At 46.0% G+C, this 24,536-nt stretch overlaps 1 protein-coding gene across 1 annotated transcript in view; it reads right to left on the reverse strand.

Moving 5' to 3' along the window:
• The window catches only part of BCAM (basal cell adhesion molecule (Lutheran blood group)), a 64,270-nt gene that overhangs the window by 20,393 nt on the left and 19,341 nt on the right, over nucleotides 1-24,536 (reverse strand). The window contains exons 2-14 of the mRNA XM_083162566.1: nucleotides 14,969-15,093; nucleotides 12,796-13,012; nucleotides 11,468-11,538; nucleotides 10,311-10,407; nucleotides 8,814-8,996; nucleotides 8,081-8,205; nucleotides 7,832-7,985; nucleotides 6,927-7,042; nucleotides 6,670-6,811; nucleotides 6,299-6,426; nucleotides 5,391-5,526; nucleotides 4,718-4,753; nucleotides 3,735-3,870 (exon numbers count right to left, since the gene is read on the reverse strand). Of these exons, the coding sequence (XP_083018692.1) occupies nucleotides 3,735-3,870; nucleotides 4,718-4,753; nucleotides 5,391-5,526; nucleotides 6,299-6,426; nucleotides 6,670-6,811; nucleotides 6,927-7,042; nucleotides 7,832-7,985; nucleotides 8,081-8,205; nucleotides 8,814-8,996; nucleotides 10,311-10,407; nucleotides 11,468-11,538; nucleotides 12,796-13,012; nucleotides 14,969-15,093 (1,666 nt within the window). The remainder of the gene's footprint in view (nucleotides 1-3,734; nucleotides 3,871-4,717; nucleotides 4,754-5,390; nucleotides 5,527-6,298; nucleotides 6,427-6,669; nucleotides 6,812-6,926; nucleotides 7,043-7,831; nucleotides 7,986-8,080; nucleotides 8,206-8,813; nucleotides 8,997-10,310; nucleotides 10,408-11,467; nucleotides 11,539-12,795; nucleotides 13,013-14,968; nucleotides 15,094-24,536) is intronic.

Consider the following 24,536-nt stretch of genomic DNA (forward strand, 5'->3'; position numbering starts at 1 on the left):
CAACCAAGATCTCTGTATTGTCTGATTATTATATGTATATTTCTCATTCAGTGTGCAATAGGGATACAAACTGTTTTTCTTTCCCACTCGTGACAGTTGAAGGTGAAGTCGACATGCCTGGAATTAATTTGACTTGCATGAACCAGGGTGTGGATTTGGTGACATACTGGAAGCATGTCTAATGACATTTCTATAAGAAATGTTGTCAGCATGGGACCAGACGCACTAAGCAAAACACTATTGAGTAGCAGGCCATGCTACTCTGTATGTGTGGCAATGGGATAAGTGCACAGGTGATGACATGGTTCCAGTGCATTGGGAAATTGATCAATGGGTGTGGGTAAGTAAAAGGATCATGGGCACCACCAAGTAGCAGCCAAAAGTATTATATTTACCAGCCTATGTGCCCCACTCCCCACCACGGCAACCCGCTATTTTCCATCACACACTGTACCCAGCAATATAGTCATATATTGTGCTGCACAACTAATCTACCACCAGCATTGTGCCTGTACAACTTTTTAAATGTACTTTCACTTTGACCTGTGACAGTTTTTTCTTTCACTTTGAGCTGTGTCAGTTTTAAGCCCTCAAACTCTCCACCCCAACCACAGTCTCTATGTGCTCCTACCTCCAATTTCTGTCTTTACAGCTCGCTCTCCATATCCAGCAAGTTTGAAACAGATCAGTGTCCTTACAAAAATTTATTTCACTTTCTGTTATGACATCTTTTAGCACACAAAGTAGTAAATTGGTCCATCGAGGGGCCTCACGCTGCGCAGCCGTCTGCTGCTCCACGGCCACCCACCAGACCACTGCCCGGTACCCGACCTCATCGCCATCAGCACGCCATCACCATTTGCCGCCTCCCGACCACCGCCGGCCAGCTCCTGCACAGCTGCCCGCCTCCAGACCACCGCCACCTAGCTCCCAATCAAAGTCGCCGGGCTCCTGACCGCCGCTGCCCGACTCCAGCACCGATGGCCAGGTAAGTGACACTGTTTTTTTTTTTTTTTTGGGGGGGGGGGGGGGATTAAAGTTCATCATTTTATTGAACAACTCATATATGTATATATATATATATATATATATATATATATATATATATACTGTATCGCAGACATGCTGAAACCATGGTCCATAGCGAACCTTTAATGTAGCAGGTAATGCCTGAATCACTATTACAGTGTAACAGGGTAAACGTGTAACACATAATCAACCAGGATAACGAGTACTTAATAAGCAGGCCGGATTGGCCATACACCTTATAGGGAAGATTCCCGGGAGGCCGACACACCTATGAGGGCACCTGTCAGCCAGTGACTTTTTTAAGATCGGGCCCTGCCAAGAGTAGTGGCCCTGTCCCCCCTCCTGCCTCCCGCACAAACAGTCTTTGTGGTTGTCCATCCATTGTGGGCGGTCATCTATATCCATTGTGACATATGCTAATGAAACAGGAGTGGGGGCTATCTGGGAGTATATCAATGTCTGGGGAGTTTCTGGGTTCCACTGGGGAGGGGCAGGGATATTTGTCATATTCAGGCGATTATGACAATAAGTTGTTTATCTGCTTGATGGAGAAATAGTTAAAATGTGGAGGTTTATGATTTGTCACAGAATGTGAAAGGTCTAGCGGCCATCTGACTGCCAAACATATTGAAACCAAAGGCTGCCACGCAGTGCAGCGATGTATTACACCCACCTATATGGTGTTGGTGCAGCTCACGTTAGGCTACTTCTAAAAACTTTTCCAGGGTCACTTTTAGTTCCCAATCTGCCCCCCCCCCCCCCCATATCTAACCATGACATTGTTCATAACTTTCATCACAACATTTTAGGGCAGATGTACCAAGGCTTCAAAAAGTGACAATGTGGAGAGTAATAAACCACCAGCCAATCAGCTCCTACCTGTCATATTTCAAACCCAGCCTGTAACATGACAGGAAGGAGCTGATTGGCTGGCTGTTTTTCACTCTCCACGTTATCACTTTTTGAAGCTTGATACATCTGGCACATATGTATTTTTCAGACATAAAATCGGCAAGTAAGCCAAAGGACGTATAGAAATATTGCCATGAGTGCCAGCTTGTGTACATAAAAAGCTATTTAAAATGGAGCGCCAAGGATCTAAAAGATCAGGAACACACAGAAGAAAGATGCGACACACATGATGGGGAAACAGAACTAGTGGTGGGCACCCTGGCCCGTAGCCACCATGTGCAGCTGCTGACTGGCAGACAGATAACATCCCATGGTAAGCGGTGCCAACACTGAACACAGGCATTTATGGTATGCCAAGCTTTCTGTGTAATCTAGCTACAATATAACACAGACTGCAATGCGAGTCTTAAAATACTAACAAGTCTTGTGTTTAGAAGTAATCAGGCACAGTTGGAGCCATCTATATAACTGTGACTGTAATCGCCTCACATCTTCCCTGAGATAAGTCCCCAAAACAAGACCTTCAGACAGTATAACCTCATATCAAGGCAGTGCACATACCACGCCAAGGCCCTGTGATAGCCCCAGCTATCCTGAGAATGACCTACCACTGTTTTATAAGATAATGATTTTATGATGGAGCTCGGCCCATCCCGATGTATTTATAAAATGCGGCCTTTGTGCTATTGACAGCACCGCTCAAGTCCATCCGGCAAGTTCCATTATTTAGCCACAGTTCAATCGGATCTTTATCAGAAGGAGCGACTTCTAATCTGAGCCTACAGGATACTGTGCGGATGAATACTGCAGATTAGTCTGGCAATAGGCCATGTATAATGAGAGTACAATGAGATTATGCGGAGATCAGGAGAAAGTACTGTGAGATCAGAGATAGCTGTAGAGGTTGGGAAGGAAATAATAGGAACCCAAATATCTCCTGTGCAGTATGCAATGGAAGCCTGCTTGGCTGTTTACCACTACAGAGGGGTGCAGTCACCAGGTACAATGATACTCTGTATATGCACCTTAGGCATGATAGGAACCTATTCCACCACAACGAGCCACCTCTACATTCCTTCTTCCAATCTCATGGGCTGATATCCGCACAGAGGCAACTTTACGGGCATGGAAGCCACATTTACTACCGTATGCTAATTTGAGATTTTGTTCAGCCAATGCGGGGGGGCCAATATGTCTGCAAGCGGAAAGCTGTGCCGCCCACTGTTTTCATGCCAGCCGCCGCACTTGTATATCAACACTTGTCAGACCCTATGCTGGATAAAGGACATACGACAGAAACAGGCGTCCCTACCCAGTATGCTGGGCTCTGAATAGCAAGGAGATTTAACTACACACCCAGGGCACACTCACAGATCTGGTGCTTCTGATTATAGCACTGGTGGCACCAGGTCCCCTAAAGCATTCAGTCTTACAGAAAGACAGATCCAACCAAGTTGCAACCGGCATGCGTAAGAATGCATAAAGCTTGGCATCTGCGTAGGAGCTGTATACAAAAACTTATCATTTGTGTCTGTGCACACAGATCTGTCAGGATCAGAATCAGCGCATCAATGACACCCACACATCCTGGGAGGTTTTATCGACAATTGAGTGATCTTGCTGAGAGGAAAACAGCACTACCCCAAAATAGCCTCATAGGACTGCAGTGCCATTACCAGTGGTTCTAGCGTTACTATAAGGCTCTATACATAAGCTGCGAGTAAGTATACGCTCTCTTGACATTTCCATTGCAGCCAACCCTCCCATTCCCGAGTACACCCTGGCCAACTTACAGAGGCTGCTTCTCTGACCGTCCACATGCCAGCTTCCCTTTCTTCTGGAGGAAATAGAACAGAGCGACGACCAGCAGCAGGAGTATGACACACACAACGACGGCGATGATGGCTGTGCTGCTTCCTCCGCTTTGCTCTGTGGAAGACAAGAAGATAGAATCAGACACGTGAGCAGCGGTGCACAAGCAGTAGGAGCAGGGCTGCAATGAGGGCCAGCGCGGTCATGACAAGAGCTGTTAGATATACAGATGCCCAACAAAAATTTGCTGACAGATCTCAATATTGTGACTAATTAAGGGCCCCATTTATCAATGAAGAATAACACCAGCAGCAGCAGCAGGATATGTTTAGTATCACTATGATACAAATCAGGAGGCAGCTGGAGTTCATAACTTACATCTCCAGCAAGGTCCAGCGCTGTCTCCCACTCAGCAGGGTCCTTCGCTCTCCTACTGGCAGCCAAGCACTGCCAGAGACAGGCTGCTGAGTCATGGCCGTGTGTGACATCAAGTAGGCACATGTGCATGACTTTGTCACCCAGAGGAGACCTGGCAATGCACAGAAAGGCTCTGCGGAAGCCAGATGTCAGCTACCTGCCCCTGGCGCCCATGTAAATGGGCGATTTCCATGGGAACACCCAGTGTGAAATTCTGGGTGTTCCCATGGGCGAGTCCCCCCCCCCCCCTCCCCCAGCCACAATGTTGGGTGCGTGCACCCTGCGAACAATCCGTTCGCTGCGGACACACGCACCCGGGGCATGCGCAGAAATACGCATGTGCATTTAAAAAACATTGCCCTCGCATGCGAATTTGCGTATGGACCTGAATAAGGTCCTTTGTTTACTGCTGTTTGATGAATGCTGAAAGTAGAACGTAACCCCATTAGCATGTGGCAAAGGGGTTACGAATCGTTGATAAATGGGGCCCTAGAAAATTCAAAATGTGTACACAAACAATGTCTGCTCACAGGATGGCTGTAGTTACCTTGGGCAGGGGCAGTGCTTGGGGCGACCAGGCTCACTGTGCAGAGAGAAGAAATATTATAGGAATATCTGAAGTTACAGGTCAAAAAAAATAATAATACATAAAAAAAATAACTAAATCCAGTGATAAACATAAATATTTGAATTTGTTTTCCATTTGCCCATTATAATAGAATTTTGATTAAACAGCAATTAACTGAATTATTCAACAGGCCTGACTTCCTCGCCCAATCCAGCAACTGTATGGCCCCCCATACATTTGTCAGACTTGTCATAAGGACAAGTCGGACCCGATTGTCCCAGCAGCTCCCCGGGAGGGATCACATGCGATGGCACTTCATGTGCCAAGTTTCGCATGTGATAAATCGCAAGGGGGGGGGGGGCGATCCACGCCCCCCCCTTGTCGGGATTTCAGCGGTTGGGATTTCGGCGTTGGGACTCCGACCGCCGGGATTTAGTACCAATCCCTAATACATTTAGAAAATCTGTAAAGGAGTTAATTTGAGGGATTAACCACACTGACTGAGAAGGCCAAAAACATCTGAACAGAAGAAGAGAATGGTTAGGAAAATTTACATACCCTAACCCTAGCTATAAGGTCAATAATATGCAGTGGCATTTCATCATACACCCACCCACTCGCCATGTTACGCCCTTCCCTATATTAGACTTACAAATGCTTAGTGTGAATTTCTTCTCCCTGGTTCCAAGAGCATTCTGCGCCTTGCAAGAGACGTCATTAATGAGCTTGGACGTGACCTTCACGGAGACCTCACTTACTACATTCAGGCCAGAGACAGACCGGGAACCCTGAAAGAGGAACACAACAATCACTGTACACAGGCAAGAGTCTGACGAGGACTCAGAACAAAGACTACTATTTGGATGGAATTAGTCAAGAGAAAGGTATGGAACCCGCCAGACACATTCAAAAAGAACAATAACCCAAAAGGACCAGAAGACTAATAGATGATGGAGCGTTCTGGCCAGTATGGCCTACACATGGGCTGTGAGCGATGCAGAGTCCAGGAACAAAATGATCTAATGTGTCATAGAGTGAAGACCATCTGCTAAAATGACCAAGAGGATACAAAACAAAGGGCTTTCAACGACCGCAAGTGTGGGGACAACGACTGACCTTGTTCCGATCTTCAGGGTGACAAAAGCCAGCACAAGGCACAGTATGGTTAACATAGTTACTAAAAGGAATTTTGGGGCTGATACTGGATCACTTGTAGTGATCCGAATTTGGCCCTTCTCCGATTGATGGGGTTTGAGAGTGCGCACTTGTGCGCATGTGCAAACCCCAACTGCAAACGACTGTGGCGAGTAACCCATGTGCCGGGACATTCGCAGTAGGGAGGGAGGGACAGGGGCATGGCGTGGCCATGGGAACGCCCCGCATTTTATGGGCGTCCCCATTAAAACGCTGGGCGTTCCCATGGGTGTGAGGACAGGCTGATGCCTGCCGGTGCTCAGTAGGCTGCGAGCTTCGCAGCTTACTGAGCTTATCAGAATCACCCCCTTTGTCACAGTATTAGGAATGACCACGGGCATAATACAGTAAAGTACAGCCTTGTACCTTCAGCTCTGGGGGATTCCAGGTTATCACAGGCTCAGGGTAACCCTTTGCTTCGCACATTAATGTCAACATCTCTCCTTCGGCAGGTACTTCAAAGAAGTCATTTCCAAATTCCAGCATTGGGGGTCCTAGTTAACAACAACAACAAAAAATATACATCAAATAATAATAATAAAAAAAGAGTATGATGTTAATGGTTGAACGGGTCAGTTTGCCTGCTGCCTAAACTTGCTTTGCTTTCTGCACTCTTGCACATCTTGCACTCTGTTCTAGGTACTTTATGGGTGGTTTGGAGAAGACTGCATAGGTGTGGAGTTTCGTCTTATGAAATCTATATAACATTAGTGCAGATGATATAGATTTGCACTCACCCTCCACAATAACACTGATGCTCTGCTCCTTGTGCAGACCTGGAACTGTCGCCACAGTAGCTTCACACGTATAAACCCCGGAATCGGAAAAGGACAAATTACGCAGCCGATACCTACTGTTTTCAGACAAAACAACCTGATCCTATAGATAGACAAAATAATAAGAAAAAAAAAACACTCTGAAGTAAATTGAATGTTTTGCACATAAATTACTAATGGAAAAAAATGATAGAAGGAAGGGCTAGCGATTACATTACCTTTTTCCAGACTAGATTGGGTTTTTCTGAGCCATCACAAGAGCAAAACAGTTGGATATCCCCCCCTACGGAATGTTTTTCTTGTTCCGATGGGATAACTGTGACTGGGTTTAGGTCTGTAGGTCAGAGGAGAAAATGCTATTATGTGACAAAAGATTAACAAATTAATGAAGGCTATATGACACTTGACACTGTGGGCCGTTTTCAATGCGGCCGGCAAGGGGGTTAAACGGTGGGGATCACCGAAAACAAGCGACCCTCGCTGTTTAACCCCCGATGCTGGCCACTCACCCTATTTTATGTTCCGGGGGGAATCCTTGCTGTCACAGGATGGCGAGGATTCCCCCAAACAGCGAGGCTCGCGGCTAATGCATTTAGCCGCAAGCTTCGCTGTTTTAGTGGCCGCATATGCCGTAACCCCCTCGCTACGAAAACCTAACGAGGGGAAAAAGGCGTGTGCAGGGGGTCAGTTGAATACTGACCCTGCGAGCTGTGACAGCGAGCAGTGAGCACTGTTCACTGTCACAGCTCGCAAAATCCATTGAATACACCTCTGTGTCTAGCAGTAAAATGGACAATACTCTGGAACTGTCCTTAATGTAATTTTTTTTTTTTTTTTGTAGAAGTTTAAAACAATGTTGGGGTCTGTAGGGGCAAACTTTGTTAGCAGTCCGACAATAGTACAGTAGGATCTTTTTATTGGTTGTTGTTCCAAATACCGGGATGTGGGAGGTTTTGCACCTATAAATCCAGACAATTAGGCATATTTGAGCAAATTAGCTCTATGCTTTTGGACTTTCGCAAATGACCTTTACAGAATGGAGAATACAACCTTTATGTAAGGACCACGAAAAAGGAAACTCTGGGCTCGGCCAGGGAGAGGAAAAGGACCATACTACACTTACAGTGCACATTGAATTCTAGCTCCTTTACGAGCTGGACATGTTCAGGGCTGTCAAAATCGAGAGCTTCGCATCGGTACTTCCCAGCATCATTCCTGGAGATGTTATCAAATACGTAAATGCCATCTACTGAGTTCAGCTCCTCATCGTCTGTGCCCTGAATAGATGATAGATGAATGACAGAGGCAACATTAAATATATGGTACGCCTAAGGCAGGCTGGCTATAACAGATACAGTTCTACACCAAATACCTTTAGTTTGTGGAAGAGGAACGTTGGGGATGGATTTCCGTCTCCTTCACAGCGCAAGGTCACGGTGTCTCCCTCCTTAATGGGTTGAGCAGGTAGCACCATAAACATCACATTTTCTGTGTAATCTGAAACAAGTAAAGAAGGTAATGGTTATAGCACTGTAGAGGGAAACGTTACAGATGGTGGGCTTGATTGTTAGTCGGACATAGATGGTTATTCTAGTTTCTTCGGTCCGGGGACCGATGTTTTGAGTCTGTGCATGTGCCAATTGGAATGCCCAGAGTTTCATAGGCGTTCCCATAAAAACAGGGCACGTTCCTCAATCATTTGATGGTCGGCGACCAGCGAATGACGTGGGTGTTCCCCCGCAGGCTGCGAATGGATGTTTTTGTAAAGCCACCATTCGCAAGAGATTTACTTGCAAGGATGCAAATTCGTATATGAACGAATTAACCAGAATAACCCCCATGGAGTATAGAATGGGATAGAGCACAGGTTCTCAAACTCGGTCCTCAGGACCCCACACAGTGCATGATTTGCTGGTCGCCACCTAGAATCACAAGTTAAATAATTAGCTCCACCTGTGGATCTTTCAAAATGTGTCAATGAGTAATGAATGCACCAGTGCACCTGCCGGGTGACCTGGAAAACGTGAACTGTGTGGGGTCCTGAGGACCGAGTTTGAGAAACCCTGGGATAGAGGATAGATTTAACTTCCAGGAGTCTCACTCACAGTGTATAGACAGCTTGAATTCCTTGGACTCCATGTGACTGATGGTGTCTTTTGGTAGGGGAAAGGCGACCTTGCAGGAGAATACAGCATCGGCGTCTTCCTTTGTGGGCTTCAAGAAAAGCTTGCTGGAGACGGTGAACAAGCCGTTGGCCTCAGTTGTTGTGCGGGATGATGCATATAAATCTACAAGTGGAGCAAATCATTTCATTAGTTATCTTTGCTTACTTCCAAGTAGATTACACACTAGGGGATATACCAACCGTTTCATCAAATTGGCTACATAGAGCAAGCCCGTCGGTGGTTGTGTACACCCAATATGCCTGTGAACAATGTTGTTCATAAATATTTCACATCTGCTGTGATATATCTACGTTGCAGCTGGGCAGGCAAATTGGAATGCTGGGTATCCTGAACACCACTCTTACCGAATGGTAAGTGTGCATTCTGACCTTAATCGGCTGCTCTGTCGGAGAGACAGTGGGTCCTCCGTCATCTCTGTTTGATGTATACAAATGACGGATGTTACTGTTTTGTGTGCTGAACCAAAATGCGTAACAATGCAAACTATCGATTCACTGGAAATGGTATCATTGCGATATGAGGAACGATATCACAAATTCAAATGTACTGACGTTTTACTCTATCTATTCTACCCCCAAAGTATAACTCAAATGTAACCATTCACAGGTGGGAAGTCTTGAATCATGGATCCTGAAAGGGGCAGGGTGAGGAATATCAATATGGATGGCTGTTATTTTAATTGAATCTCAGGCTTATTTTGTCCCAACTCTTCCTAATTATTGCCAGGAAATATCATACAGCTTGCAGTTAACTCTACAGATTCTTAGACATTTATTCTCTATTTATACTACGACTCTCTCCCTTCCCTAAGGGGACTACACATGGGGCGACTTCAGCCCTGTGCTGAGCGATGCAGCTTAGAACAAATCCCTCAGCACACATCGCAGTCACACATGCTATGCACCAGCGATGTGTGCTGTGCGATCTGCGGGGACCAGTGTTCTCTGAGGAGACCAGTGGTGATCTGACTGAATTTTGACTACATGCAATCAAGATCTAGTCAGGCGATGGCGTCACGTGGGACCGCGCATCACCGTCACTCAGGTGCATACACACAGATCCTTGCTTAATTTCTAAGTGATCTAGTCAGATCCTTAAAGCCGTCCATACATCAGGATGACCAGCTTCCGATCCAGATTTCCCTTGAACTCCTCGGCAGCTTCCCAGACACACGATAGATCTTATGTGTGTAATTTCACATAAGAGTTATAGGAAGATCTGCAACTGCCAGTCATTAGTGGCATCTTCAGATCACGTGTGCAGCACATAAGATCCATCTTACGACCCGCGGGTCCGCGCATCGGATCGTAATTGTACTAAAACAAAAACCCACACTGTCCATCGCACGACCTGTCAAAATTGTGCATTCATACACGATATCGCTCTGGTGTTTGGCCAGCATTAGACATACTGTACCTGTTCCTTGCTCAGTCCCAGCATTCAGAGGAACTTGGTTTCTGTACCACTCTATGGTTGGCGCTGGATATGAATTTCGGCTAATGCAGGTACCAACCTTGTGAAAGAAGGAGAGTACAGTCAGCAGATAAACGTAGGGACATGGGTTATTTGCAGGGGTTCCAACTGATATATATATATATAAACAAACAAGCATAACACCCCATTTAAAGCCAAGTTCTCTAGGTAACCTTTGGTGACAGCTGGAGTAGAGATTTTTGCATATATTCAGTTTTTTAGTGCACAGATCACAGTTACATATCTGTTACATGCTATTCAATTCTTGGAAACTCGTGAGAGCAATCTCTCCATTTGGAACTAAGGCCCCCTTTCCGGTTGGCTTGGTGCGAACATCACAGCTTACTGAGTGCCTAAGATGCCGCCAGGCCGAATACACATTCCCTTGAAGGAGCCGCTAGCACAGGGCTGGGCAATTGCGGCCCTCCAGATGTTGAGGAACTACACATCCCAGGATGCTTTGCATTAGTTTTGCTGTGTGGCCATGCTGAAACTGATGCAAGGCATGCTGGGATGTGTAGTTTCTCAACATCTGGAGGGCCGCAATTGCCCAGCCCTGCGCTAGCAGGACAAATCATTCCGTGGTCACCGACCATGGAATGGTTTCTCCTGCCTTCGCAGATAAAAGTCAGTCTCAACTGACTTTTATTTGTGAGAGCCGGGGCGAAGAGAGGGTGGGCGGCTGACATCAGCCAGCCGCCCCCCGCAGGCATCAGATGCCCACGTACCCAGGGGAACGCCCAATTTCATGGGGTTGCCCATAAAACTCTGGGCGTTCCCCTGGTCCAGCGCCGTCACCATCCCCGTCCCTGCCTCCCCATTGTGAGCGGCCCCGGCTACTGTGCAACTCGCTACGGCCGTTCATTGTCAGAATTTGCACATGCACAAACCCTGACCAGTGGGCCGAATTTGGATCAATGCGAGTGATACTGAATTGGCCCCTAAGTGACGAGCCGTGTTAATTTAAATCTGCAATAGGCCTGAAGTCTGCTCCACCTGTAGCATTCAGATTATACCTTCCTAAACGAGTAGGGAGATGAAAAGAAGGAAAAGAATCAACAAGAAAAATCTTAAGAAAGATATAAAATACATCCAGTTACCTCTGAGGCATCAGAATCTGTGACGGATAACACTTGGGTGTTTACAGTAAGCTCTGGAGCCGACGGAGACACTGAGAAGAGAGAAAAGTAGTAATAAAAGAAAACAGCATATTACAAGTGGATGGGTTACAACTCAGGGTCCTATTAGGACACAATGCAGACATTCACGCAAAGGAACAATGTTCCTCAACAGTGCATGCATTGTCAAAGCTGCGAAGAAGCCGGATGGTGCAGGCGGCCAGTGGTGTGAGCATAGTCAGAGTACTGAATGAGACACACGGCTTCTACAATGTATTAAATATGTACTGTGCATTCCTGGGCAGTGACCAGGAGGCGTGGCTCATCTGATACACGAGGATGGTGCGTCTTATGGGCGTGCAATGGGAGTGTCACGGGCCTGCCACAGTGGTAGCTAGTAGGCCATACATTCATGGAGAATCTGCAATGTAAAAGTTTTGATGGTGTGACCGATGTGCTATTTCATCATCTGAAGATGCTGACAGTGAGCTTCTCACTGTGCACCTATGGACACATGACACTGGGGGTGGCCTTACAGCGGCATTAGCGTAAAATCGCAAATGCAAAACTGCCAAAAGACAGAAGGATGGACCTACTGCGTCTCACTCAAAATCAGACCCTTGGTATTTTCTGCCTTTTTAAAACATGTTGCTTTTTAAATGGTCTTTGGCTCTTCTGCTGATATTATTATTATTATGTTGATGTGTTCCACTTCTTTGCTACTCTTTGAACTTCCATCCTTTATATACTGATACAAATACTTTTTGCGTCACCGGTTCCTCTCCCAGAGGCCAGAAGTTCTTAAGGCCCATACACACACACACGGGGCGACTTTGAGCTGAAAGCCGCCCAGTGTGTACGGGACATCGATAAGCGGTGAGCACAGATGCGCGCTCCTGCATCATCGCTGGCCCGGCCGCTCACCTACTATGGAAAGTCGCCCACCCTGGGGAAATTTGCTAAATGGGCGAAAAACGCTCTGTGTGTAAGTTCCATCCAGTATCCTCCTGGTACTCCCCTGGCATGGGATCCCAAGGATCTACTAGTTGGCTAGTTTAGGGAAGGTGGTAGGATTAGAATTAGCAGCTAAACATAAACAAATACAATTTTTGGAAATTTCTCTTAAAATAATAATTTATTTGCATTATTAATGTATACAGTGGCGTCAGCTGGGTACATTACAGTACAATTAATGCTACCTCCTAATGCTAAATGAGAATCCTTAAGTGTGCGAGAGATAGCGAGATGACTTAAACAGTTTAACAAACAATAAATATGAATTATTTACAAGTGTTAATGCCCATGCTCACCGTACACCCTCAGCTCAGAGCTCCCCTCTCCGCTCCCCTCGCTCCCTGCATTCACTCGACACTGGAATGTGTTCTCATCTTTGACGCGGACATCTCTTATCACAAGGCTGTTATCATTCTTTACTTCCACTCGGCTGCTGAAGTCTGTGCCCGGGTCTACGGTAGCGCGCCCATTGCTATAGGTTGCTATCCGACTTTGTCTGCCTTCCCGGTCCGTCTGCAAGGGTCACAACCAGGTATAGGTCACCAAAAGACAATAGACTACAGCTAAAGACCCTGTAAATAAAATCAGGTAGAAAAGTGTATGGACACTATAGCATCGCTAGTGCCCGGCCACATAGTCAGTGCAGGTGGGAATATTCTTGCTACAATGTGTATTTGGCTGCGGCTCCCGGGGCTGGCAGGATGTAGTTCCCTGTCTCTGGCGGCTTAAGTACATCTTGATACACACGAGGCTCAGCCGAAATCCTGAGTCCCGTATGTACAGGGCAGCCGAGAGGAATGGCGGGCCCCGGTAAAATGTTGGGGGCGTGGTCTAAGTGTGGGAGGTGTGGCCACCTCCTGTGCTTAGGCCATGCCCCCAAAATGTTTAGAGGGGGTGAAAGAAAACTCTAAACTCAGCAGCAGCAGCAGCACACACCTACAACATGTGCTGTGCTGACAGAAAGTTCAGCATGTTCTCACGCTGTCAGTGAGACATACTGTATGTGTGCTGCTGCTGATGCCGGGAGGGAAGGGGGTGGGGGTCGGACCAGGCCCCCTCCTGGGCCCCCCCAGCAAGCCTGGGCCTGGGTTATTAGTCCCTGTCCCCCCCCCTTCTCGGCTGCCCTGCGTGTGTACACGGCTTTATTGGCCCTACACACGTAGCGATATGCACCAGCGATGTGCGATTTAGCAGGGCGATTCCCCGTGAGCTTCCCAGACTATAGCTCAGAAAGTGTCAGTGATGTGCACCAACGATTGTGTTGAGCGATTTAGCATGGGTTATTTCAAGAAATAAAAAAAAGAGGATGGAAATTTAAGCAATGGGTTGGTCGCTCATCGCCCATCATCTGCTACAAAAAAATAACACGTGCGATGGGCAGTCTCTTCTGAGCAATTTCACTAGAATTATAAAGCAGGCTGGTTAAACACCTCCGGGCAATAGCGATGCGAGGGGCCACGCATCGCTATCGCTATGGCCCCGCCTACACACACATGTAGGGCCATTTTCTGAGTGATCTATTTAAATGAAGTATTATCGCTCAGAAAATGGCATGAGATCGCTACGTCTGTGTGGCCCCATTAGAGTCACACAAGCACAAATCATTCAACTGACTCACAGATTATTTACATGATTTAAAAAGTTGCTGTAATGTTCATCTATCTAACAAGCTATAGTGAAAACTCTTCAAAATGCAAGGATTTGAATGACGGAACAACGGAACAAATCGATGGTTTGGCTCTAATGTTCCAATGGTTTTGGTGTGGATAGGATATTTCAATGTTTAAAAACATCAATGCTTTTATTATGATGGTGATTGGTCTGTCCCCACCTAAGACTTCCTGCTGGACAGTTGGGAAAACTGGAGCAGTCTCCTTAAGTGGCTAATTCAGAACTGATCGCAAGGCTGCAAATGCGCACAGCGACTGATTATTGATCAACTGCACATGCATATGGTTGCAGTACGCGTGCGCGAGGCCATGCTCCGATGGAATTCTGCTACTGTTTCTATACGCACGCGCCATTCGCAAGGTGATTGACAGGAAATAAGCATCTGGGGGTGGAAACCATCCGTGTAGTTGAAAGCGCATGTGTGCCTAGGAAAAGGCTGACGCGTTTCTGGGAAAACACTAGGGGAAACTTAATTTTTTTCCATTCGCACAAGGATCACATTAATTTGTAAGGCGGGATTTCACTCTATCGGTGCGGCATCCACCTAAACTCTGGCCGCTGCGATTTTACGACCATGCAATCAGGTCTGAATTGCAAAAGTATGAGTCGTGCAGATCCCAACTGTCACTTTTCAACCTTTAACATGGCAGTGAGGGGCTGACTGGCTGATACTTTATATTTCTTCAGACACACAGATTTTTCCATCTGATCGTTTTCGGAATACTAGCTCATATTTTCACATCAAATTCAATGTGAATATTATTTTATCCAGTTATTATGTTCTCGCGCCATACTCACAAAGGACCACTCCACGCTGTACTTCGGAGAGCCGCTGAGCTCCGGTGTACACCTGAAGACTGCCTCATGGCCAGATTCAACTTCGACTTTTGAGGGGACGGAAACTGTGACCGCACAGAGACAGCCTGCAAGACAGAGACAAGACCACCATCAAGAGACTGACAGCAAAAAAGTGAGCGTTAGAGACAAAGTTGACAAAGGTATCAAAATGTCTAAAGCGGACAAGTCGGAGACACATAAGAAATTTACACCAGAAGACGGATGCGCAGAAATAAACAGCAACAATGTCAAATTACCACATAAAAGGACTGTGTTTTATGGAAACGGAATTATGACATACAGTAAATATTTCAATAATGTACTGTAAGAGCTCTGATCCCATCTAACATTATTTGTAATACCATATACCTAATGCAGGGAAAATAAATGCAGAGATCGTTATTCTTATGCAACGTAAACAGTGAACATTCGGAGACTAATGATTGCTTAGCCCTAAGAGACCAACCAATTAGCTTGACTTTTTTGAAAAGTCGATTTCCGTAAATAATGGACTTTCACAAGAGCTGTGTGTAAAGTAGTTTTCATCTGTCATAAATCAACAACAGACTTATTAAAGACAGAGGGGGGTATTCAATCCCCACCGCTATTTCCGACGGGGGAAACAGCGGCGGGCGCCTAATCAATGTTGTCTTTCCCGACAGCGCTGAAGAAGCAGATGGACAGAACGGGCTCGACTTTAAAAGGTGTCGGGACCATTTTGCAGAGAACAGCTGTGAATTGTCGCGATCTCGCCAATCCACGGCCATTTACGCAGAAGCGCCTCCTTTTTGCCAACCGGCAGGTGGTACATTGAATCCTGCCTGGCAATTTGCAGTTGAGCAAAATATGGGCCAGGGTCATGGCTGTTGGGACGTACAGACAGTCGTGACCCGGGATCGAATACCCCCAGAATGAGCTATGTAAAAAGAGATGTAGCGTTGTGTGTATGAGACACAGAAGATGACTTATGCTGTCTACACATTACATAGATGTATAGTAAGGCTTAGAACACAATACAGCCGGGATGTAGGGAGGCAGAGGAGCAGTCTGCATGTTACCAGGGGCAGGTGTCAGTGGTAGAGATGAGCACAGGTAACAGCAGCACAAGTCTTAGAACACAATACAGCTGGGATGTAGGGAAGCAGAGGAGCAGTCTGCATGTTACATGGGGCAGGTGTCAGTGGTAGAGATGAGCACAGGTAACAGCAGCATAATGCGTAGTACACAATACAACTGGGATGAAGGGAAGCAGAGGAGCAGTCTGCATGTTACATGGGGCAGGTGTCAGTGGTAGAGATGAGCACAGGTAACAGCAGCATAATGCTTAGTACACAATACAGCTGGGATGTAGTGAAGCAGAGGAGCAGTCTGCATGTTACCAGGGGCAGGTGTCAGTGGTATAGATGAGCACAGGTAACAGCAGCACAATGCTTAGTACACAATACAGCTGGGATGTAGTGAAGCAGAGGAGCAGTCTGCATGTTACCTGGGGCAGGTGTCAGTGGTAGAGATGAGCAAAGGTAACAGCAGTACAATGCTTAGTACACAATACACCTGGGATGTAGGGAAGCAGAGAAGCAGTCTGCATGTTACCAGGGGCAGGTGTCAGTGGTAGAGATGAGCACAGGTAACAGCAGCACAATGCTTAGAACGCAATACAGCTGGGATGTAGGGAAGCAGAGGAGCAGTCTGCATGTTACATGGGGCAGGTGTCAGTGGTAGAGATGAGCACAGGTAACAGCAGCACAATGCTCAGTACACAGTACAGCTGGGATGTAGGGAAGCAGAGGAGCAGTCTGCATGTTACCAGGGGCAGGTGTCAGTGGTAGAGGTGAGCACAGGTAACAGCAGCATAATGCTTAGTACACAATACACCTGGGATGTAGGGAGACAGAGGAGCAGTCTGCATGTTACCAGGGGCAGGTGTCAGTGGTACAGATGAGCACAGGTAACAGCAGCACAATGCTTAGTACACAATACAGCTGGGATGTAGGGAAGCAGAGGAGCAGTCTGCATGTTACCAGGGGCAGGTGTCAGTGGTAGAGATGAGCACAGGTAACAGCAGCACAATGCTTAGAACGCAATACAGCTGGGATGTAGGGAAGCAGAGGAGCAGTCTGCATGTTACATGGGGCAGGTGTCAGTGGTAGAGATGAGCACAGGTAACAGCAGCACAATGCTCAGTACACAGTACAGCTGGGATGTAGGGAAGCAGAGGAGCAGTCTGCATGTTACCAGGGGCAGGTGTCAGTGGTAGAGGTGAGCACAGGTAACAGCAGCATAATGCTTAGTACACAATACACCTGGGATGTAGGGAGACAGAGGAGCAGTCTGCATGTTACCAGGGGCAGGTGTCAGTGGTACAGATGAGCACAGGTAACAGCAGCACAATGCTTAGTACACAATACACCTGGGATGTAGGGAGACAGAGGAGCAGTCTGCATGTTACCAGGGGCAGGTGTCAGTGGTAGAGATGAGCACAGGTAAGAGCAGTACTTAGTACACAATACACCTGAGATGTAGGGAAGCAGAGGAGGAGCCTGCATGTTACCAGGGGAAAGTTGTCAGTGGTAGAAATGAATGAACACAAAAGATGCCGCTATAGATGGTAGATGAATAAGAGAGCTTATTTTAATTAAAATGCTGGGGCTGTGAGAACAGGAGGGGAGAGGGCCCTGCTCCAAGAAGCTTACAGTCTAGAGGTAGATAAAGTACTAATCAGCTCTTAACTGCCATTTTTCTTGCACTGGGACCCGCTTTGCACCACACACACTGTACCCATTATCGCTCATCATGTTATCTCTGTCTAAAGACCCTCCACATCAGCGACATGTTGCATATTAAAAATCCTGATTACAAATCCTGTCCAAATCGGTCATGATCTGCAAATTTGTCTTTTTTTTTTTTTTTTTAAACATTTGAATTTTCCCAATTACTTAATGGATAATCAATCTCTGGAGATCAGGGAAACACAGACGCTGATGTATGAGAGCCTTAAAGCTTAGTACATCTCCATCTAATGCTGTGTACACGCGGGGGAGATATATTGCTCAGCCATATATTGCTGAGCAATATATGGCTGAGCAATAGATTGCTCAGTTTTTCCTTTACATCAGCAACCAGAGACCAGCAGCGGGGACAAGGCCCCCTCCCCCTAATATATCGCCGGTGCACACTCCCATTGCGAGCAATATGGTCGCTCAGCAACCATATTTCCCGCGATTTTGCACAAAATCGCCCCTGTGTGTACGCACCTTAAGGATCTCTAGAAAAGAGGCTCGATTCAATACAAAGTGAGGGTGTAACAGTGACAGGTTCGGTGGATTGGAAATATAGAATACTTACAGTTATTAATACAAGGTCACTTTGTGTCAGTTAATTTTTAATTACCAAGAGAATAAAACCAATTAGTGGAGCCTTATCAAAGAATCCTAGAGTGCACCGACCAAGTCTCTTTCTTTTCTCTTTTTTTTCTTTATTGACATACAACTAGAGACAGGGAGCACTGTCCCCAATACACAATTAAGAGGGGATCATTACTGAAATAAAAGAATATCAAATTCTAGTAATTGATATTAGTGCGGATCAATCTATCTCTGTCACACTATGGGCGTGATGCACTAAGCTTCAATAGTGATAAAATGGAGAGTGATAAACAACCAGCCAATCAGCTCCTACCTGCCATATCACAGACTGTGTTTGAAAAATGTCAGGCAGGAGCTGATTGGCTGGCTGGTTATCACTCTCCATTTTATCACTTTTGAAGCTTAGTACATCTGGCCCTTTGCGTCAGCTGTCAGCTTTTCTCGGCAGCATTTCTCAGGGTTGACAGTGCAATGTATTGGTGACTACCCATTTGCAATGTAATAATTATTCGGTATGAATGAATCATGCGTGGATCCACAGATACTGTAGCTATAGTCCTATTGGACAGGATCTGTATTGAATAACCCCGAATACTATGAGAGTAGGGAGAATTGCAGGCAACAATGCAAAGCTTTCAGACCCTGAAGGGTGACCCTGTGCCAGACTGTGTATATGCCAGTGACCAAATTGCAGATCCTGTCTTTTGGTGAAGGTTTAAAATTTCTAGGCGGCGCCCATGTGTACTGTGTCAACATTCGGAACAAAACAAATGTGAAAAACCCATGTCCACCTTTTGACTGTCAACCTTCCCATTGTCAACCTACTGATTGTGTCGACCTTACCCATGTCGACCTATTTTTGGTGTCAACCGAAGGCCGGTCGGCCTTCAGTGGTCGACCCAATGCTTGTTGACCTAAATTGGGTCAACCCAATGACTCATACCCTTCACTAGCAGTGTGAGAATGAGATGGGAATTGGAGGCGAGCAGTCTGAGTGCGTGTGTAGAGACGCTGCACGTGATTTAAGGGTGTAAATCAGGAAATGAATGTGAAATAGGGAAGATACATGGGAGGACGTGAGGTCAATAGGTTTCTGCGGATAACTAACCCAAGTGACCACAATGACTAATGCTGTGCCCTTACATATATCATAGTCATATTATATATTTATTTATTATTATTTATTATCAGTTTCTTATATAGCACACACACACACATTCCGCAGCACTTTACAGAGTATGGGCAATTTGACACTGTCCGGCCGTGCCGTCCCTGCAGTGTGTAATGGACAGCTCTGTGTCCATTCACACGGGACGGTCACGGCGCGGCCGCCGGGTAGCAGCCGGATCTTACCACTGCAGTGTCCGGCTGTCGTGCCGTCCCTTCCTGGCCGTTTAGTGTGGTGTGGAAGGCAATGGGCGCCTTCACACACCACGGTAACTGCTGGATAATGAAGCCCGCCCCCATGTGACAAGAGGGGCGGGCATACAGCACGTCAGACTGGACATGCCAGTCAGACTGTTTTGACCCGCCCCCATGTGATGAGAGGGGCAGGGATACAGGATCTGCAAACCGGAGCATGTGAATCCGCATGTGAATCCGGCTAAAAACCAGACAAACTTTGTCTGGCTTTTTGCCGTCCGGAGAAAAACGGACAGTGTGAAATTGCCCTATAGCTGAACACTCACATCAGTCCCTGCCCCAGTGGAGCTTACAATCTATATTCCCTACCACATGTACACGCACACACAGACATTCTAGGGTTAATTTTGATGGGAGCCAACTATTAATCTCCGATCCACTGCATGCCTCAGAAGATGCAGCATCGGATCACCATCGTGAACATCGTGCTGGCCAACAGAGTAACCTTAAATTTACACAGAATGTATAACGTATCAGTTGCTGAGGACAGTGACTCTGCATGGTCTCCCAGGTATTCACAGTCCTCAAAACATCACCCACATGTGTCAAATCGGGACAGCATTCTCCTCTGAATCAGTCCCAGAAGCCAAAACTGTAAACTGCACATAGCAGAAAAGGGTTGCCTACTTTCCTGCTGCCGCCTCCGGGTGAGGGCACCCAGGTAGCCGAAGAAGGGGGCGGAGCTGGCGTACATGCATCGAAGGGGGCGTGGCTGAAACTCTGTGCTGTATTTGGGGGCATTGCAAAGCAGGGCCACAATGAAGCGCTTCGCATCATCAGGTCCCAGCAGACCCCCCGCCAAGTGGGAATTGCGGGAGGCTGGGGAATCCGGGAGGCATGTCTGTCTTCCCGGGGGCCGGGAGGCGGACCCGATTTCTGGGAGCCTCACTGCTATTCCGGGAGGGTAGGCAACCCTGAGCAGATATATAGTATTAGTAAAGAACAACATAAGCAAATCAATGTTTCAGCGTTTCACACAACTTTCTGCAGGGTAACAGGGTTATTCATAAAACATTTTGATTATTTAAGTGTCTCATTCATGTCCTTTCTATAATATACTGTACACATACTTGCCTACTTTTGAAAACTATTTTCAGGGAGATTATAGTTGGTAGTTGAATTTTGCACAGCACCCCATTCTCCACCCAAAAGGGCGCATCTAGTTCCATATATGAGAGATTGTGAAAAGAGATTGTGAACGTGGCACCTAGAAGCGTGGGTGCGTACTGCTACATCAGAGAAGAATCATTTAAAATGACTTATATCCAAATGTAGATGAGCCCCAGAGCAGTTAGTAAGAGATAGTAAGAGACTATACTTGGTAAAGTGCTAGGAAATGGTGCTGACGATTCAGTGTAAATGTATCTATCTTTCATTCCTTTTTTCCCAAAAAATGTAACAGTGTAATGTGGGCTAGGTGAAATGAGGGAGATTGCTAGACTAATGAGGGAGAGAGGGAGATTGCTTCTATTTCAGAGAGTCTCCTGCAGAATGCAGGAGGGTAGGCAGCTTTGACTGTACATAGATATAAAGTGAATATTGCAGCCAGAGAAAGAGGTAAAAGTGGATTGAAATGTAAAAGCAGCTTGTAACACTGCCATCATTTAAATATATAGCAAAAATCCCAAGCTTTATCATAGTATTATAAAACAGAAAGAATGTAAATGAAACAACTGCCAATTAATAGCTTGTCATGCAACAGAACAGGATGTCGGATATATATATATGCTATGTCAAAGACCTTCATCTCTGACAAGATCCAGCAACTTATATACAAACACAAGTGAAAGTCACAAAGCCTTGAAAACCACAAGGATGAATAACATAAACACTTATTCATGCATTTTCTGTTCTACTTAATTCAACTTCTCAACCTGATTTGACTTCTCTTTCTGCACTTACATTGTGGATGTGACGGGCACCGGATGCCTTGCTGAGCATAATGAGACATATTCACAGAAGTTTGGGAGCCCCAGTACTCCTGCCTACTGTATGCTGTACTTATTCCTAGAATAGCCTACTAAATTGTTATAAACCTATAGAACAGAACACCGCTGGTTCTTTTCCCCCTTATGTCACAATCTGTAATCATTGTAATGAGTAAACTAACAAAAGAGCTATGACACAGAGACAGCCTGTACATGGTGATGCTTGAACTTATTTGGTTGCAGCCAAGTAATCATGTCCTGCTGCATGCACCTGACCACTCTAGTCCTATCAGAAAGAATCCCCAGGGTATTAAGTACTGTATTTGCCTTGCACTTTGTGTTAGCGAACATCGTGATGGTGGCATACTGGCTTCCACCCACACAGTCTCTCTTTGCTGATTATTTTCCATTGCCTGCCCCATAGGCATATATTCAATGCCGTGGGCGAGCGGTGACTGCGAGCAGGACTTTTTGCTTGCAGTCACTGCTCACCCTGTCAGTATTCAACTGACCCCCCTCATACGCAAATTCTCCCACGCTCCGTTTTTTAAACGAGGGGGAATTTGCGAATGTCCCTCCAAAAACTGCGAGAATCGAGGCTAATTACAGCGAGTTTGCTGCACTAGCCTCGGCTCTCGCAGTTTAGGGGAATCCTCGCAGTTCTGTGACGGCGAGGATTCCCCCGGAACGTTGCATAGTGCGAGCGGCCGGCGCGGGGGTTAAACTGCGAGGATCACTGGTTTTCTGTGATCCTCGCAGTTTAACCCCCTCGCCGGCCGCTCGCACCGGCATTGAATACCTGCCATAGACTCCAGATTCACGTGATACTTTAGCTGTTTTGGTCACTGAAATTCAAGACAAATGCACCTAAAACTATCGATGGGCAAAACGGGTCACTAAGAAGAGCTGGGAAAGAGCGCTCAATCCGTTAAAAGACCCGGATCTTTGAGACAAATCAACGACTCACTTTGAAAAAAGGGGTAATTTGATAATAACGAAGCATAATTTGTTTTACAATTATTTATTGCCAATTTTTTAAACCGTTATTTTCTTTTAAAACAGTGAGCTGAACAAATAAGAACATACATGACCGAGTAAAAACACTGATCGATGGCTGGGTGCAGAATGGTGTCTGCACCGATGGCCATCCCTAGCAGCAGCAGCCTTGTTATTCTTTCTTTCACTTGCAGTAGCAGCACTGTACTCAGTCTCCAGAGTTAGTACATCTCAGCTGCCACAGGTGGCAGTGCTGAGATCAGGCAAATGCATTGTAATGAAAAACGAAACTGAAAGTAAAAGAATGACGGATCACCTTTTTGGGATCGACGGATCACCTTTTTGGGATCGGCGGCTCACTCACTCTTTTATGGGATCAGTCCAAAAAGATCTGCTTCGTTCGCGAACGACCCATCTCTACCTAACACACCAAATCCTTTCAAAGGGTCATATATCTCAAAGCTTGGAGAGTGATAAAATGGAGAGAGAAAGATACCAATCAACCGACTCCTTACTGTCATTTTTCAAGGTGTGATTGAAAACTGGTATTTTATTTATCTCTACAACTTCCCGATGCAGGAATAACAGTGGCACTCCGGACAAACAACAAACATATGGAAAACGTTTTTAATTGATACATTTGGAAAAACATCAATCAAAGTAAATGATGCCTACGTGTCACATCTTAGGTGCTGCACAGTTGTGTTTATGGTTGCCACATGTGTTAGCATTGATTTTACTTTACCTATCACTTTAACCATAAATAATTTGATTTGGTCTTGGACTACCCACCCGAGATACCGCTACAAGAATCTTGGGGCACCCCATAAGAGCCAGTAGCTTGGAGGCCAGGCTATATACTACCAAAACGGAGGCCTGATTTGTCTACTATCCACCAGTAAATGTATCATCATATTAGCTACAAAAGGGGTAATAGGGATAGGGCCCCTGCTTAGCAGATGATAATTGGAACCAAGATTGCTTCTTTAAGAAATATATACCAAATGGCCAAAATTTCCTGGGACTGCCCAAAGATTTTTATTTCAGAGTGGGGTCCTTTAGATCATGCTTTCACTTAGTTGTAATACAACAAAATAAAGTAAATCAGTCATTTCGTCATTATTGTAAAACAGAAATGTTATTTATTATTCCCCTACAACCTATACATACCCCCTCAAACGGAAATGTGTGAGCGCAGCAACACAATGTGCATCTTTGTGACCCCGCCCCCCACTGAGTGTGGGACAACGAGTAGACAGCAAAAAGGTCGACAAACATTAAGGTCGACATGCAAGAAGGTCGACGAGGGTTTAGGTCGACACGCGCATTAGGTCGACGTGGGGAAGGTCGACAGTTAAAAGGTCGACATGGGGTTTTTCTAATTTTTTTGTTCCAAATGTCAACACAGTCGACATGGACACTAAAACGTAGCTCGCTACTCTCGCCATGCTTTTGGCACGGTGCCTCGCTACGCTTGGCACACTATTTTATTTTCCCTCCACGCCCTAGTGCAGTGGTTGGGAACCACTACCCTAGTGGATGGTAGGGCATGAAAAACCACCTGTCGGCATATGTCGGCTCAATAGTACACTCTTGTGTCCCCACCTACTCATTTGCATAACCAACGCCCTAGAATGCACATTTGCATCCAATGCATTGCTTAGAATTTCCCTGACTTCACACTGGAGAGCTGTCCCGGAACATTGTCTCCAATGCTGGCATCTATGGACAGTGCAGGCTGGGGCATTTAAATGACAGGTTAAACACTGAACGCAGTCTCACGGTCCTGCCCGATTTAGATATTTCAATCTCCAATTA

The sequence above is a fragment of the Crinia signifera genome, chromosome 19, assembly GCF_055691185.1.
Source record: "Crinia signifera chromosome 19, ASM5569118v1, whole genome shotgun sequence".
Lineage (NCBI taxonomy): Eukaryota > Metazoa > Chordata > Amphibia > Anura > Myobatrachidae > Crinia > Crinia signifera.